Source organism: Nyctereutes procyonoides, unplaced genomic scaffold (genome assembly GCF_905146905.1).
Source record: "Nyctereutes procyonoides isolate TBG_1078 unplaced genomic scaffold, NYPRO_anot_genome, whole genome shotgun sequence".
Classification (NCBI taxonomy): Eukaryota; Metazoa; Chordata; class Mammalia; order Carnivora; family Canidae; genus Nyctereutes; species Nyctereutes procyonoides.
This window is the reverse complement of record NW_026575034.1, coordinates 17,078,011-17,094,726: the sequence shown is the minus strand read 5'-3', so window position 1 is coordinate 17,094,726 and position 16,716 is coordinate 17,078,011. Positions and strand designations below refer to the sequence as shown.

General features: G+C 53.6%; 1 protein-coding gene across 9 annotated transcripts in view; it reads left to right on the top strand.

The window, feature by feature from the left end:
* The window catches only part of AMPD3 (adenosine monophosphate deaminase 3), a 46,894-nt gene that overhangs the window by 24,411 nt on the left and 5,767 nt on the right, over positions 1-16,716 (top strand). For all 9 annotated transcript variants that reach the window (XM_055317523.1, XM_055317520.1, XM_055317524.1 and 6 more), the window contains 9 exons: positions 510-672; positions 3,063-3,282; positions 5,116-5,245; positions 9,350-9,544; positions 10,820-10,951; positions 11,463-11,626; positions 12,340-12,466; positions 15,028-15,191; positions 16,506-16,626. In XM_055317523.1, the coding sequence (XP_055173498.1) occupies positions 510-672; positions 3,063-3,282; positions 5,116-5,245; positions 9,350-9,544; positions 10,820-10,951; positions 11,463-11,626; positions 12,340-12,466; positions 15,028-15,191; positions 16,506-16,626 (1,416 nt within the window). The remainder of the gene's footprint in view (positions 1-509; positions 673-3,062; positions 3,283-5,115; positions 5,246-9,349; positions 9,545-10,819; positions 10,952-11,462; positions 11,627-12,339; positions 12,467-15,027; positions 15,192-16,505; positions 16,627-16,716) is intronic.

Genomic DNA, 16,716 nt, shown 5'->3' with positions numbered 1-16,716 from the left:
CTGGGTGAATTGGGTGATTAACCCACGACTCAGAAGCCAAGGGATGGCAAAGCAGCAGACTGAGCATGCAGAGTTTTTATAGTTACTTCCGAGAGCCCGTATGTTTTCTGAAAGGCAAGTGATGACACTCACCATCGTCAGAGCTATGGTCCAGGCCTTGCCTCTCTGTGTGCAGGATGCAACAGCAGGGCTGAGGTTTAACCGGCAGCACTTGAGGCTGGCCGTGGGTGGGCAGGCTGCAGTGTCTGCCTTCCTTCTCGTCTCCAGCAGGTTAATAAAAACCTTGTCTTCCAGACTCCCAGAGAAAATCAGGTGTTCAGCAAAAACCGTAGTGTTTGTACAAACAGCTTGGGCTGGGTGAGCTGCTCATATTTCAGCAAGTGGTGGGAATGCTCCCGAAACACAAATTCTTAGCTGCCAGCTGAAAGCCATCTTTGCAGTAGATCTTGCTAAGGACAGTGGTTTCAGGCCTGCTATGTGAACTCTTCCCTGCACACCCTCTTCTGCAGATCACTGTAGAGGACTATGAGCAGGCTGCCAAGAGCCTGGCGAAGGCCCTGATGATACGGGAGAAGTATGCCAGGCTTGCCTACCACCGCTTCCCACGGACCACAGCCCGGTACCTGGGTCATCGGCGGGTAGACGCTGCACCACCGGAGGAGGGCCTCCCAGGTAGGGCACTGTGGGTACATGTGGGATCCTTAAGTGGAGCACCCAAGAATTGGTGAAGACTTTTTACTGGCTGTATGTATTTGTCCCAGCTGCTGTTTTAAGGATAGGGTCCTGGTTTTGGCTTCCTATACCCATGTTTGCTGGTTTCCCCGAGGATTGATTCTGTGTACACTGTGTACTCTGCCGTGGGTAGAGCTGAGCCATAGAAGTTAAGAGAGAGGCAAAAGACTGTCCCTGAGCTTGAGAGTCCTCCAGAGAAAATGGCAACCTCACCCTGGATATTTAAAACAGCACCATCAGACAGTAAATGCTGAATTTGTTGGTGGGGTGATATAGAGTCGGGGTAGATGCAGGGGGTATGTTCTGGGGACAAGGAAAGTAGGCTCTGGAGTTAAACACACCTACATTCTGGTCTCAGCTCCACTACTTTCTTGGGCAAGATATTTCTCCAAACCTGGAAAACGAGAATAGTATCTATGTCCTGGGTCTGTTCTGAGGAGTGAATGAGAGAATGCATCTGAAGTACTTTTAGTGTAGTTCTGGCACCTAGTGAGTGTTCAGTAAATGGTAGCTGCGTTTATGCTGCAGAATTTGGGGAAGAGGAGGTCGGGGATGGCAGGATGGTTTCTGGGGGAGTCCGGCCTGTGAAGGACCTAGGAGCAGTAAAGGCTGTAAGTTAGGTAATAAGAATGAAGACAGTAAGAAACCACAATCTGTAAAGGTGGTCCTGGGGGATCAGACAAGGGCCTAGTGGTCTGTGCCAGTGCCCAGGCCCCTGGCTGCCCTCTGGGTATAATTAGGTGCCAAGGGTCTCCTGTCTGGGTTTTCCTTGAAGCTCTGACACCTGGACTTTGAGCATCTGTTACCACCTGGAACCTGGTTAAATCTCAGCCCTTTTGGACTCATTTCCCTCTCTATCTGAGGCAGGTTGATGCCACCTATCCCAGTTTTGGCAAAAGCAGACAGGACCGACCGTCCAATGTGTACTTTATACAAAACAGAGTATCCAGGGGGCCTGGGAATGAGCGCAGTGAGGCAGACACCGTGGTTTCATGTAGGCCCCTGGCACACTTTAGGGACTCCTGAGCTAGCCTGGGGCTGTGCCTGATGGGGGAACATTGGCTCTGTGCTGCTTCAGCCCCTGCGAAGCCTCACTTCTGTCCTGGGGCAGTCTGTTCCGAGCACTAATTGGAGGACACCCAGGCAGGTCACCCTGCCTTGATTGCTTTCTTTGATGAAGATCCTAGGGTTTCCCCTGCCTGGGCTGGCAGCTGAGCAGCTGCACCCTATGTGGAGTTGGCTGGTGTGCAGAGTTGGAGCCCCCAGATCTACTGCTATTTAGCATAATCTTGTCCTTGGCCAGAGACAGAGCTTATCAAGAATCAGGAGAACTCATTACAAGAGTAATGAAAATAATATCCTCTAATTGATGAGTCAGTCGGGCATTACTGTCATAAAGCATTTCTTTTTTTTTTTTTTAAGGTTTTTTTTATTCATGAGAGACACACAGAGAGAGGCAGAGACACAGGCAGAGGGAGAAGCAGGCTCCATGCAGGGAGCCTGATGCGGGACTTGACTCCAGGACCCTGGGATCATGTCCTGAGCCAAAGGCAGATGCTCAACCACTGAGCCATGCAGGCGCCCCACAAAGCATTTTTTATACCTACTTTTGCAGCTTTTACAACAGCCCATCACGGCAGGGTGTGTTATTCTCAGATGAGCCAGCAGGATCCGAGAGGTGGAGTGGTTTGTTCAGTCTCATAGCTGGGAAATGGCCAAGAGGCATTTTCTGCCTCCTGTGGGCTAATATTTGTGGGGACAGATAGCTCTGTCCTTGCCATTCCCTGCTCTGTGGGAGATAAGCTGCCTATTCTGTGTTTATTTGGGGAGGTGGGGGGCTTTTCCATCTAGCTCCTTGGCTGCCCTGGACTCAGGAAGATGTGGGTGGACAGGGACAATTATTCCCACTGGGCAGTCCCAGGTGCTGCCTGTTATTTTATTAGGAGAAGACACAGTGGCCCTTTTTAATGTGCCTGGCGTCCCTGTCATGTCCAGGAGGCTGAAGCTCATTTCAGTTAAATTGAAAACATTTACTGAAGTGCCAGCCATGGGCCAGGGACTGCTCTAGGAAATGGGGATACAATAGTAAACAAACCAAACATCTACGACCCAAGATAAGTAAGCGACATTATTTTCCATAGTGGTAAATGCCAGGGAGATGAAATAAAACAGGGAGGGAGATAGGTGACGTGAGGGCAGGTGGGGGTAGTTGAAATAGTTGGGTTTGAGATGAGATGATGAGGATGGTCCTCATTGAAAATGTGACTTTTGAGCTCATGTCAGCTCATGAGGTCAAGGGCACATTGCCATCACTCAATCCTGTTTTGCAGACTTCCACCCTCCCCCTCTGCCCCAGGAAGACCCCTACTGTCTGGACGATGCTCCCCCCAACCTGGGCTACCTGGTTCGCATGCAGGGAGGCATCCTCTTCGTGTATGATAACAAGAAGATGCTGGAGCGCCAGGAGCCCCACAGCCTGCCCTACCCTGACCTGGAGACCTACACGGTGGACATGAGCCACATCCTGGCTCTCATCACAGATGGCCCCACGTAAGCCAGCTTTCCCTAAGTGCCTCTCTTTGGGAAAGGCCAACCAGGTCCCCTTTATATTCTGGGCTTCCCTGCACTTCAGTCATCCCAGAAATAGAGTACTTTCCCCTTTCCCCAGTGCTTTGTGGGTTCCTGCAACAATTTCCCATCATAGGCTGGCACATTCTTAGAGTTGGTACTACCTGTCTCTTCTGCATCCCAGAGGTGGACTTCTGTTTGCTGGTGGCCACCTGGCTACCTTAAAGCGGCTGTTCTCCCTCTCCCCAGGCAGGGCAGCACCTTGGTAGAGAATCAGCCCAGGGCATCATAGATGGTAGAAGAGAGATGAAGACTGTTGCTTTAGGTGTTAGGTTTTCCATGTTTCTGGAGGGGAGAGTGCAGGAGGCCTGGGAACTTTGTACCATGGCCCCCAGGATGCTCGTGGGCTTGGCCTGAGCTAAACTGGCGGGCAGTTATCTCTGCATCTGGCCCCTCTCTTGTTGGTGAGCCCCTCAGCTAATCAGCAGGAGGTTCGGCAGCCTGGCCCTGAGCCGTGGAGTGGCTGTGCCGAGTGCTTGGCCAGGACTGGGCAGCTGGGGGAGGGGAAGGGTGCGGTCACTGCCCAGGAGCCTCTCTTGCCCTGCCTTCAGGGTTTTGCTGGGAATGGTGTGACGCCAGTTTCCAAGGGAGGAGAGGACCGCAGGAGGATGGGCGGAGTGGGTCTTGGGCCTCACTGATCTGAGGGCAGTGCTAAGATCTTGGAGGGGAAAATGCAATTCCCAGGAGGCTCGCCTCTGCCCTGCGAGGAGGAGCTTTGAGGAGAAGCCTTGGGAGGGAGAGGTGGGAGGACTCCGGCTGTTCTAGGAGGTATGTGAGCAGTGGTTGTCCTGTCCGGGAGGCTGTCCAGGCCAGTCCTCCTGGGGAAGGGACTGGGTGAGATAGCCTTTGAAATCCCTTCTGACTCAGACTCTTCATGCTTCCTCTGTGATGTGCTCTGGGGCTTGCCTCGGTCAACATGATGGTGCTGTTCCAGGGTCGGCAGCTGCTCCTTATGAAAGTTCGAGTGATTGCATGCCAAGGGAGCTGCTGTTTGTTTGGGGGTCACAAGGAAGTAGGGTGGCGTGACTTGTGGTTGAAAGTTCTGTGTGGCTTGTGGCACATGGCCAGGCCCCTGGGCTGGGTGTGGGCTGAGAGTTGGCTAGGAGCAGTGAGTGTTCCCACCCTCGGTGGCCTTTGCTGGCTGGTGGAAGCATCAGTCCCTACAGAGATTTCTGTCCTAGTAACAAACATCCCTACATTCTTAATCTACCCGTCATACAAAACCTCCTCCACTTGTCCTGAAACCTCAGAGTTGCAGGGTCTTTAGGGGTTGGGGTTTAGGAAACATCATTAGGTCACAAGATGGTTCCTCTCCATGCCAAGGTGGGCAGGTCTCGCCTTATATAGTTTGGCTCTATTACTCAAGTTCTGGGCAGAAGCAGGAAGGGATGAGGAGACTTTTATTGAGCATCTACTCTGCTCAGTCTTGGACACTGCCATCTCCATATTTACTTGTGGGAAACAGATTTGGGATGAATTGCCTAAGCACATAAAGCTAGATGTCAGACAACCTGTACAAGGTCCCGAAGGCAGCTTTGCACTGCCCCCAGTTGATTCTCCATTTGTTTTGGAGAACACATGAAGGTGGTTCCACAGTCCAGCTGGGTCTGCAGAAAGCTGGAACCCCCCCCATCCCTCCCTACTGCATCCTGACCCTCCACCTGAGGGCTGGTCTCCATGGCCACTGGAGGTCTATAGACTGGAGAGCTTGATGGGACTTCTCAACTGTGGTTTCTCCCCCTTCCCCACCTGCAGGAAAACATACTGTCACCGGCGACTGAACTTTCTGGAATCCAAGTTCAGCCTTCATGAAATGTTAAATGAAATGTCTGAGTTCAAAGAGTTGAAGAGTAACCCCCACCGAGACTTCTATAATGTGAGAAAGGTGCGTCAGTGGGCCAGAATTGAGAGCCAGCCCTCCCAGTCCCCCTCCCAACCCACTGGCATGCCGTGAGCCAGTCTGGGGCTGGTCCCCTGTGTGGCCTTCCTTGGCCAGATGAGTGTGATGTGTACATGCAGAAGGAAGATTGGAGCGTTGCCTTCTTTCTGTCGGGCCATGCCTCAGACGGTAGTTGGTATGACTCTAGGTGGAAACCTTGGTCCACGTTATGTACCTGTTGCAGTGTGCCCTCTTCCTTGGAAAATAGGGTATGGTCTGTTAATTGGTCATAAGACTTGAGGCCAGGCTGCTTTTAAGGTAGAGGATGTCTTAAGTTCATCATGGAGAGAGAAAGGCTGTTATGACCTCTTTGGGTTGGGAGTTCATGGTTTTGGTTCCTTCTGGATCAGGTATGGGTAAGGAAGAGCAACCGAAGTGCTCCTGTCTCTGCCCCTCCCCTAGGCTGGGTGAGCAGCCTTAGCCTGGGCCTGGGGGCTGCAGCCCGGGCAGGTGTGTGTGTTAAAGGGTCATGGCCTCCAGCTTTTCCAATTTCCTCCCATTTAACTAATATCAGTGCTCAGCTTAGGGTGTTGGATGTTGAACAGGAGCCACTGCCCATGTCCTAGATGTTCTTAGCCTAGTCCTCTCAGTGTGAAGTGTTGTGGCAGGGGTGGCGTCCAGGAAGAGCCCAGAACTGAGAAGATGTAAAGAGTGCACCTGGGCAGGGGTGGGAGGCCAGGGAACGGAAGGGATGGGGTTCCAGGCAGAGGGCGCAGCGTATGCCGAAGACCAGGGGAGAGAGTGCTGTGCCATGAGAGGAGAGACCATGCTGAGTGCGTGGTGTGACAGCAAGTGGTGCGGTTTGACAGGAGCTCGGTGCCGGGGGACAGCGTGGTGCTGGGCTGTGGGGAGCATCAGGTGGCAGAGGTAGGTGAGGTTCTGGGCCCTGACGGGGGCCCCCGGGTTTCTCAGAGGAAGCAGGGAGCAGGGAGGGGGCACGGTGGTATTCTGGGAGAGAAGCTCATGGGGGAAGGGTGGGGATTGGGGTCCTGGTCTCCATAGGGGCTTCTGTCCCAGGTGTGACCCCTTGAGGACTGCCCCTCCCTGGGGTCAGCTCTGGTAAGGGAGTGTGGGTCAGGGGAGGATGTGGAGTCCAGGTCTCCCTGACCTGCTCGGGGATACCCAGAGTGATGAACAGAAGGCTTCCTCCAGGGGGGCCCCGAGGTTACTTCTGTGAAGCAGCCTGGGGTCTGGCATGGACTCTCACTTGGATGGAACCTTAAGAGAGTTGGCTTCAGCTCATGGGCTATGGGGCTTTTGGATATGTCTCGGGGGTTCTAGGCAGAGGTGAGAGGATGTGTTAGAAATCACCTGCCTGGTATTTTCACCTTTGAACACAGCTTCTTCTCCCAGCCTCAGGTGTTCAGACAGGTGGGTGCTTCAGGCACTACGCCAGCTCCTCTCAGCCCTGCCTGAAGCACCCCACCTGCCCAGTGGGTGTCTGAGGAAGCTCGTTGGCCAGCCCAGTGCAGCCCTGCCCTGTGTATGAATGCTCTGGGCCCATTGCTTCCTGCTGCCTGGGGCTGAGGTATCCTTGCAATTGCACTGGCTCAGACATTGTTTGCTTCTGAGGTGGGGCCTCAGTGGGTGTTCCTGGGCCAACCAGCTGCCCTCTGGCTGTGATACGGGAGAGAGTCCTGGTGGGGGCTGTGGTTGCCTACCCCTAGGCGTTCCCTGTCAGTCTGGGGGTTAATGTGTTCTCCGGATAAGGATGACCTTCACCCCTGTGTTGTGACTCAGTGTCCTGTTCTCTGGCACCACAGCAGTCCATAAACACGGGCCGGATCTGTTCCAAGTCAGGCCTCTGCCTGCCGCTCCTTGCCTCCCGGGTCCTGGCTGCTTTATCTTACCCTGGAAGCTTCTTTGGGAGGAGAGCTGGATTTCTGAAACCCAGGGTGGGCTGGGAGAGTGGCCTCCGTATTTCCAAGGTACCTGTCAGTGTTGGGAGGACAGGCCAGAGCCGTGCTCTGAGGCGGAAGCTGTGAGGGGCCATGGGTCCGGGGGTGGTGTTTATGAAAGTGCCTGCAACATCACAACAGGGCATGGCTTATGACACAACGAGGCCCAGCCAGCCGGACTGTGTAATAAGACATTTGTTTTTGTTCAGAGCTGAGAACCAGAGCTGAGTGTGTTTACTGCCTAAGAGTTGGGTAAGATTAGGCCTTCTCCACTTTGGTTTAAGTGTCATATCAGGCATAGCAAATAGGCTTCATCTTCTGTGCCAAACTTGACCAGTTGGCAGTGGCTGCTCCCAAAGCCTAGTGAAAGTGCTGCAATCAATTATTGATGTCTGACACGCATGTGGAAATGGTCAGTGTTGGCGCCGGGGCCGGGTATTGCCAGCCCTGTTTGTAAACCGTACTGTTTGCTTAGGCCCGGATCTGAGGTAAAAGCAAGGAATGCACTTGTATCTTCTGGTGAATTGAAAACACTGACCTCCAATGACAAGTTCTTTTACTTGTTCCTAAAATAACCACCTTGGACATTCTAAAGTTTGGATTGGATGCTTCCTGGATTGTCCAGTTGTTTTCCTCCTTCATCTTATGACTTGTGGGGGTAAGGACAGGCTGCACCCCCTGCAGTGTGTCATTGGTATGCTAGAGGACACAACGAGAAAATGCAGAATGTGCTATGTCATGCTGAGGTAGTTGAGTCCAGCTGTGTCTGGCTGAGCTAAGCCAGGCTGACCACTTGTGCATCCCACATGAGCCCAGCCTGTCCCTGACGTGATTGACCATTTACACTGCTTTGGGTGATGTCTTAGCTTTTTGTGCTTGCAATTGTTTTATTTCTCTGATGTCTAGTGGCCTGTCTTTCTGGTTGGAAGTGGCAGGATTAATGGCAAGAAGGGCCCCGATGAGTCGGTGATGTGGCCAATGACATGCGCTGGCTTGTATAATGTTCACAGAGATTGCATAGATCAAATGTCTGGTTTGGCATGAGTTGGAGATGCCTGGCCAGCTGTGGACAGCATTCCCTGGCCAGCGGTCAACTGCCTCCTCATCCCAGCCCTGGCAGCCTACGGAGCCAATCTGGTGGTTGGCAGCATCCTGGCCTGTGAGCCTGCTGCCATCTCCTTGGGGACCTCTCTGAAGCCCGTTGGGCTCATGCAAGGGGAGTCAGGATGCCCACTGTGACTTCAGGCCATCCCTCAGCTTAGCGAGGGCTCCATTCCTCAGGGCTAGTGGCTGAAGGGAATGCCCCAAGAGAGGTCAATGTGAAGAATGGTATTGTGTGGGGCACTCGGTGGGCCCTTAGAGTTCTATGAGGATGCGGATATCACCATTTGTTCATTCATCCATCCACTGATTCAACAAATATGTCATACTAGGCCCTGGGGTAGGCGTTGGAGACTTGGATGCATCAGATGAAGTCCTTGTCTTTTGATGACTGTGCTCCCAGTTTAGGGACAGAGGAGATAGGGACTTTGTAGAGTGAATCGTGAGGATGTGACAGTAATGGGAGTGTCTGTGCTAGTTTTCCTGGCTGGGTGAGGGAACAACTGGCCAATGTGCTGGGGGTGCGAGGTGTGGATCAGGATTGGCTTCCAAGTGGAGAAAGTTGTAAGAAATCTGGGGTAGGTGGATGATCGGTGGGAGCAAGGAAGGCATGCCAAGCAGAGGAGACATATGGGCAAAGTGATGCAGTGCCTTGAGCACCTGTTAGCGGTTTATCAGAGTTGGAGCAGAGAGTGAGCAGTGGCAAGGTGGGAATTAAGGTTGGAAGTGAGCCTTGAATCCCAAGCTATGGAGCTTGGGCTTTATCTTAAAGACTTGGGAGCCACTGATGGTTTGTGAGGAGGAATGGCCAGACCCAGCCTACATTTTAAAAAGCTCTCTGGGTGCTGTAATGAGGTAGGTAGGGCAGTGAAGCTAGCGGGAGGACCAATTTCAAAGTCTAGAGGAGAAACTGGGGGGAGGGGTGTAGATCCAGGCATTGGTGGGGGCCACGGGTGCTGAGATTTTGCACTCCACTTTGAGGGTTGGACACCCCAACTCTTACTGCCAGTGGAGGTGGCCTGGCTCATGGGTGGTGGGCACTGCATTGCAGGTGGACACACACATCCATGCGGCTGCCTGCATGAACCAGAAGCACTTGCTGCGCTTCATCAAGCACACGTACCAGACAGAACCTGACAGGGCTGTGGCGGAGAAGCAGGGCCGGAAGATCACCCTGCGGCAGGTGTTCGACAGCCTGCACATGGACCCGTATGACCTCACTGTGGACTCACTGGACGTCCATGCGGTGAGTGAGCTTCTGCCCTTGTGCCTCACACCACCCTGGGTGGTCTCTCAGCCCCCTGGAAAAGAGCTATGGTTGTGCTTGGGGAGAGGCCAGCTGCGTAAGCAGCTCTTTGTCTTCTAGCCATAGAATTTGGCCTCAGGGAATAACAGGGCCACGGGACAGGGGGATGGTGTGTACCCTGGAGTCAGACTGGTCCCAGTTCTAATTCCCCTTGTATCTGTTGGGAGTCATGTACCCTTAAGCAATTCACTTAAGCTTTTATTTCCTTGGTTATAAAATGGTGAATGCCATGTGCCTTATTGACACTAGTTATTAGAACACTAAGTGATGGTGCAGCTGCCATAGAAGACAGTATGGTGTCTCCTCAAAAAGTTAAATCTAGAATTACTATATATTCCAGCAATTCCTTTCCTAGGAATAGAACCTGAAGAATTGAAAGCAGGGACTACACAGCTGCTTGCACCTCAAAACTTAGAGCAGCATTATTCACAAGGGCCGAAAGTAGAAGCCCAGGTGTCCATCAGCAGGTGGATGGATAAACAAGATGTGGTAAATACACAGTGGAATAGGATTCAGTCCTAAAAAGGAATGAAGTACTCACACCTTGAAACCATGATGCCAAGTCAGAAAAGCGAGACACAAAAGGACCATTAACGTACAATTCACTTGTATGAGGCATGTAGAATAGGCACATTCAGAGACAGAAAGGAGTGTTGGTTTCCAGGGGCAGGAGGAAGGGGTCATGGGGAGGTACTGTTTAACAGGTACAGGGTTTCAGTTTTATAAGATAGAGAGTTCTGGAGTGGCACGGTAGTGACAGTTGTACAACATAATGCACTGAATACCACTGACCTGTACACTTAAAAATGGCTAAGATGATAAATTTTGTGTTATATGTATGTTACCACAATAAAAAATCTTCATAAAACAAATAAAGCACCGAATGAGGTCATGTGGAGAAAGTGCCTTATGAAGTCCAAGCAGGAACTGAGACCCTTTATTCCCGACTGTTCAGTAGTTGGGTGTTTTCAGCTCACTCAGTCAGCTGTGCCCCTGGCCACGGTGCCCTGGGGTGCGAGGCCCCTGGATCTTTCACAGAGGGCCTCACTAAAGGACCCCCAGGCTGACCGGGCGAGGACAGGCGTCCTGGCTCCAGGACTTTCCAAGCTTTCATGCGGGAGCTGACCTGCATCTGTCAGCATGGCCACCTTGTAAAGGCCTGGAGAGGGAAATGTGCATGTATGGTCGCTGATCTGCCCGGCAGTCTCTCTCCAGGGCCGGCAGACATTCCATCGTTTCGACAAGTTCAACTCCAAGTACAACCCTGTGGGGGCCAGCGAGCTGCGCGACCTGTATTTGAAAACGGAGAACTACCTGGGAGGAGAGTACTTTGCTCGGATGGTCAAGGCGAGTGAGCCCTCGGCGTCTCCAAGCCCTCCCCAGAGCTGACACCCCCTTGCCGGCAGCGGCAGCGTGGGGGCGCCTCATGGCCTCCTGATCCCGTCCCCCTGCCCTGGAGTCCCTGTCGGTCCACCATCCCACTGGGGCAAGGCCGGGGTGCCCAGGGGGCTTGTGCTGTGGTGCTGCCGGGGCTGACTGCAGCCCAGGGGTGGTGGGGGGCGGTACCCCCGGCGCTTACAGCATCCAGGCTCACTGCCCTGTCCATTTGTGGCCTGCGTTTGGCTGGGGCCAGGTTAGCTCCATTTGGAGATGCTTCTGCTGCCTGGCCTGGCTATGCGCGTGACTGCAGAGGCCTTCCTCTCCCCTGGAAGGGGCCTCTACTGAGGTGGAGGACTGGTTACACGGCAGCGAGCCGACGTAGATCGGGTCTTCCCGGCCTGGCATCGGGCGGCTGAGGGAGCTGCAGGACCCAGCAGCTGGGTGCTTTTGGGCTGACCTGAGCTCTTGTTGGTGCTAGGAGGTGGCCAGGGAGCTGGAGGAGAGCAAGTACCAGTACTCAGAGCCACGGCTCTCCATCTACGGCCGCAGTCCTGAGGAGTGGCCCAACCTGGCCCGCTGGTTCATCCAGCACAAGGTCTACTCCCCCAACATGCGCTGGATCATCCAGGTGCCCCGGATCTAGTAAGTGGGGTGGCTGCTTGCTGTCTGTCCATGCCCTCTGGGGACACAGCCTGTTATGGGCTGCTGAGTCTGTACTATTGCTGGTGGGGCTGGTCTCGGTGCCACCTCGGGCCTCTCCTTCCCTTAGCGGGGAGTGGGGGCTTGAAGAGCAAACTGCAAAGCCTAGTAGGAACTACTACCCATCTTCTCATCGGGGTTTGAGGAAGGATTATATTTTTGTGTGAGCCCCCGGGCATGAGTAACCTGGTGGTGGCCCACATTGCTGGCCCTCTCCATGGCTATGACTCACGACTGCTGACCTTTCCCATCTGGCCAATGTGGGGCTCATGGTCCCTTAAGTGGACTGGGATTTGTGGTTTAGGGGAATGGAGCTGAGTGGCAGAGTTTGGATCACTGAGAAATTTAATTCATCTCTCAGACCTTGCATCAGCCTGAGTGCCAATACCCCACTCTCAGCATGGCCTCTAGCTTGGGAAAGCTCTCTGATGGGCATCACCCATGGGTGTTGAATTTGCAAACCAATGCCCAGTATTGCAGAACTTGCTGAGAGCTGGAGAGGAGCAGAAGGACCTGTGCTCAAGCCACATCTCTGGTTCTACTTTGGGTGTTTAGATGGTAACACAAGCTGCTTGAGAAAGGGATGGGACTGATCTCCCACAGGCCAAGGAGGCTGTTGGGTTCACTTTAATAATAAAGTCTCTCCTTTCCCCCAGTGACATATTTAGGTCAAAGAAGCTGTTGCCAAGCTTTGGGAAGATGCTGGAGAACATCTTCCTGCCCCTCTTTGAGGCCACAATCAACCCCCAAGATCACCAGGAGCTTCATCTTTTCCTTAAATATGTAAGTGTGGTGCTCCAGGCGATGAGCACAGTGGTGAAGGGAAGTGAAGATTCCAAGAGGGTTGGGTCAGGTTTTTCTTCTCAGATCCTCTCCTCTTGTGCCCTAGGCATGGTGTGACTGGTCCCAAGAAACAGAATTTCTAAAATAACGAGTTGGCTTCAGGTGGGAGGAGTCCCCTTCTCCTCGGGGGCAGCCCTGGGGCATGGGTGGGGTGCCAAGAAGACAGTGGTGGGGAGATGGGGAGAGACTGAGGAGTCAGTTCCTGCCCGGATGGGGCTGGAAGGACCAGTTCCTGCCCCCAGCAGCTCCCCGCAGCAGCCCCAGGTCTTTAGAAATGCAGACATTTCAGTGTTCCTGCTTTGACCTTGGAATAAGAGTTTTCACATCATGTTTGGTTGAGTACATGAGCCCCACAACACAGATTTATCTGGCTAGTTATGGGAGAGGGGAAGAAGGGATGGAGGAGAGGTTACCTAGAAAAGGTAGGAGTGGGGCAGGAGCTGATCTCTCCCTTTGGGTTCTCAGAATAGAGATGGCTGTAGACTGTGAGAAGCGGGCTCAGTATGCTGTGGGGGTTCTGGGGGTCTGACATGGAGGGTGGTAGGGAAGATTCCAGAGAGCTGGGGGGCTGCCAGGAAAAGTCTGAACGGGCGGAGGGAAATCACTGACTTTATGTTTTAGGCAAACACCATTCCGGATGTTGTGGGGAAAAAGGCCTGGAACAGAAGGTGGCTGGAGGTGGGCAGAAAGGGACAAGATGAGAGTCAGGGGCCCTCCTCCAGCAGTGAGAGATGCTGGGGGGGTGGTAACAGCTCATGGCTTTTGAGTGTTTGTTGCCTGCCCCTGTGATCTATGCTGTGACATGATCTCACTTCAGCCTCATGATTACCTTATTTCATGTCATTTTATTGGGGTTAATGCTAAGCAGAATCGTCATGTGCTTGCTGTGTGTTAAGCACTGTTAAGTGCTCTCCATGGATTATCTCATTTAATTCTCACAACAGCCCTATGAAGCTCCTAGCTCCAGTTCACACACGAGGAAATTACATGAAGCTAAGAGGTGGTGGAGCTGGAATTTATGTAGACAGGTGCCTGACTCCCGAGCAGGTGTTATTATCCTCATGGCCCTCCCAGGTAGGACAAGTGAGGTATATGTGGATGGCAGCCTAGGGCCTGTGGACATGAGGTGGGCATAGCTGTAGCACGGACAACACCTGGGCAAGGCCTGAAGGTGAGCCAGAGGGAAGGGTCTAGCATGCCTTCAGAGGTCACTGTCACAAGTCAGGGAAGAACAGCCTTGGGGAGGAGGAGCAGTTGGAAGTTGGACAATTTTGTGCTTGAGGCCCTGCATCTGTTGGATACAGAGCTCAGATGAGGGGCTGTTACCTCCAGGCCAGGCCCTGGAGAGTTCAGTTAAGGCATGGGGCTAAGGCATGGCTTCCCTGGCCCCAGACCCATCCAGGCCAAGTTGGGAGCTGTGGGAGCAACTCGGTTATTGCCTGGGACACGTGGTTCTGTGACAGGAAGACTCTGCCGAGACCTTTGTGGTCCCTTGCTCCTCCAGGCACCTACTGCCCATATAGGAATGGGAGACACTGGCAGACCTGGCCGGGGTCCCCAGTTTGGGTCAGTTGTGGAGCAGGGTGGACAGTCTTGCAGAAGCACCTTCCAAAGTGCTGCTGTGGCTGAGTGAAAGGGGTAGACATGTTAGCAGAACTGCCCCATGTGCTGGCTGAGACGCCCTATCTTCCGTAGGTATAGGTCTTTGGTTAAGGTCTGGGACCAGGTGACCAGGAAGCTAGTGACTAGGGGCAAAGTTTGGGCCCCAGCTGAGGTGTAGCTGCTGTGGTAGGACAGGAGGCTCGGGGAACTTCCTAGGGAGGAGTCAGGGAGCAGAGCACCTCCCTCCCGGAAACCGCAGCTCATCCTTCCAAGGGGCCCTCTTGGATGGGGCCCACCTTGACTTGTGAGGAATCCAGGCTGGTTTCCTGTGGCCCCAAAGGTGCATCCCAGGGGCATCCTCCACCTGCAGCCCCAGTCGAGACCCAGAGCCCATTTAGGCTCAGAGCCTGGTTGTCTTGCATAGGCAGGCTCCCTAAGCATTTCGGGCCTGGTTTGTTCACAGCCAGGCCCTCCCTCACAGGATGGCTCTGAGTGTTATATTAGCTGATGTGTGGTAAGTGCTTAGAGCCTGCCGCCCAGTAGGCCCATTTCCCCTCATAGCTGTTTCTGTACCCTACAGCCCTGGCTGCCTCCTTGGCGCAGCAGAGAGATGGGCAGGGGGTATGGCTGTTTCACTGGCCACCTGGTCCAGCCTGAGTTTTCCCTTACTCATCACTACTACACACCGGGGCTTGGCACTCTCCAGTCTGGTCTCCTGGATACTTTTAGAAGCCATGGAGGGACAGACTGGGGCATTGTGCCCACTCCCCATCCCTGGGAGAAATGTGGCCTCAGGCTCTGTGGTCCCCAGCTGAGGTATGAACCCGGGAGGCCTGGACGCCAAGGCCTTTGGCAGCTCATCTGCCTTGGCTTGATGCAGGACCCTTCTTTCTGCCCAGGTGACAGGGTTTGACAGTGTGGATGATGAGTCCAAGCACAGCGACCATATGTTCTCAGACAAGAGCCCCAGCCCAGACATCTGGACCAGTGAGCAGAACCCGCCCTACAGCTACTACTTGTACTACATGTATGCCAACATCATGGTGCTCAACAACCTCCGCAGGTGGGTGCACCCAGCCCCTGCACATGTCTGTGTGCCCTCAGACCTCACACACAGGGATATGCCCCAGCACACAACACAGGGCACATATTCAGAGCCACATGCACATGCAGGCATGCCACTGTACCACAGACAAGCTCGTACACACAATGCAGCAAAACCTTCTGCCTGTACACGCGTGTGCATACACATACCAACACCTACATGTGTACCTGTCTATCTCTGATATGACACAGAAATGGGGTGTGTGGGCAGCCCCGGTGGCACAGCGGTTTAGCGCGCCTGCAGCCCAGGGTGTGATCCTGGAGTCCTGGGACTGAGTCCCACATCAGGCTCCCTGCATGGAGCCTTGCTTCTCCCTCTGCCTGTGTCTCTGCCCCCCCGCCCCGTTTCTCATAAATAAATAAATAAATCTTTAAAAAAAAAAAAAAAGAAATGGGGTGTGTTCCTTCCACTATACCAACAGTGCTCATACCTGCACTTATGCATGTAACACATGATTGTACCTGCTATGTGACAGGCACTGTCCTAGGCACGGGACATATAATAGGGAACAACACAGACTAAATCCATGCCCACACGGAACTCATGTCCCATGGTCTTACCTGCACAGACTCCCACCAATGCAAACAATGCAAATTACATGGGGGGCATGTAATGGCGGGAGTTGGGTGCCCAGGGCAGCCAGCACTCGACTGTTCATTCTCCCCTTGCAAGTCTGCCTCTCTCCTGCCCCCGCTGGGCCATGGGGCCTTGCTAGCTCAGCCTAAGCCAGTGTAGTCTGTGAGTAGGAAGGTTTTGGATGGACCATGATTAAAAAGGGATGGCTTGGTGTTGGGGAGGGGCAGTCTGGGCCGAGCTTCTGGAGGTAGGGGCTTGGGTTCTAGCTCTGCTGCTGACCTGCCCAGGGGTTTCCAATGCCTGACTCTACTCTCTGGGTTTGTTCATTTTTATGACCAAGTAGTTGGACTTGATGGTTTCTCGTGGCTTTTGCTGCACTGAAGGTCTGTGCACCTGGTCTCCAAGGGGTAGGTGAGGAGTGAATGGGGACAGAGGAGAGTCTCTTTCTACCACTAGGTCCCCCCCTTCTCTTCCTCGGGGATGGTATCTCTTGGTTCTGAAGATCTCTGGACCTGGCTCTCTGTATTTTGGGAGGAGTAGTTTCCAGCGTGCCCCCCACGTCAGTTGTGTTCATTCTGCCATGGGCAACCGTCTCCCCTCGAGTATGTCCTGAGCTGGGGCTGTGGGCCCTAGGCCTGTGGGGCCGAAGTAGGTTGAACTAGGGGTCCTTGCTGACCAAGAGCCTTACTTCTGCAGGGAACGAGGCCTGAGCACTTTCCTGTTCCGGCCTCACTGCGGGGAGGCCGGCTCCATCACCCACCTGGTGTCTGCTTTCCTTACTGCTGACAACATTTCCCACGGGCTGCTCCTCAAGAAGGTAACCAGGCCACTCATGGAAGCTGACCCTGCAGGGATGGTCCTACTCTGGGCTCCCTAGGGGGGAGTGGATCACCTGGGCTCCTTTCTG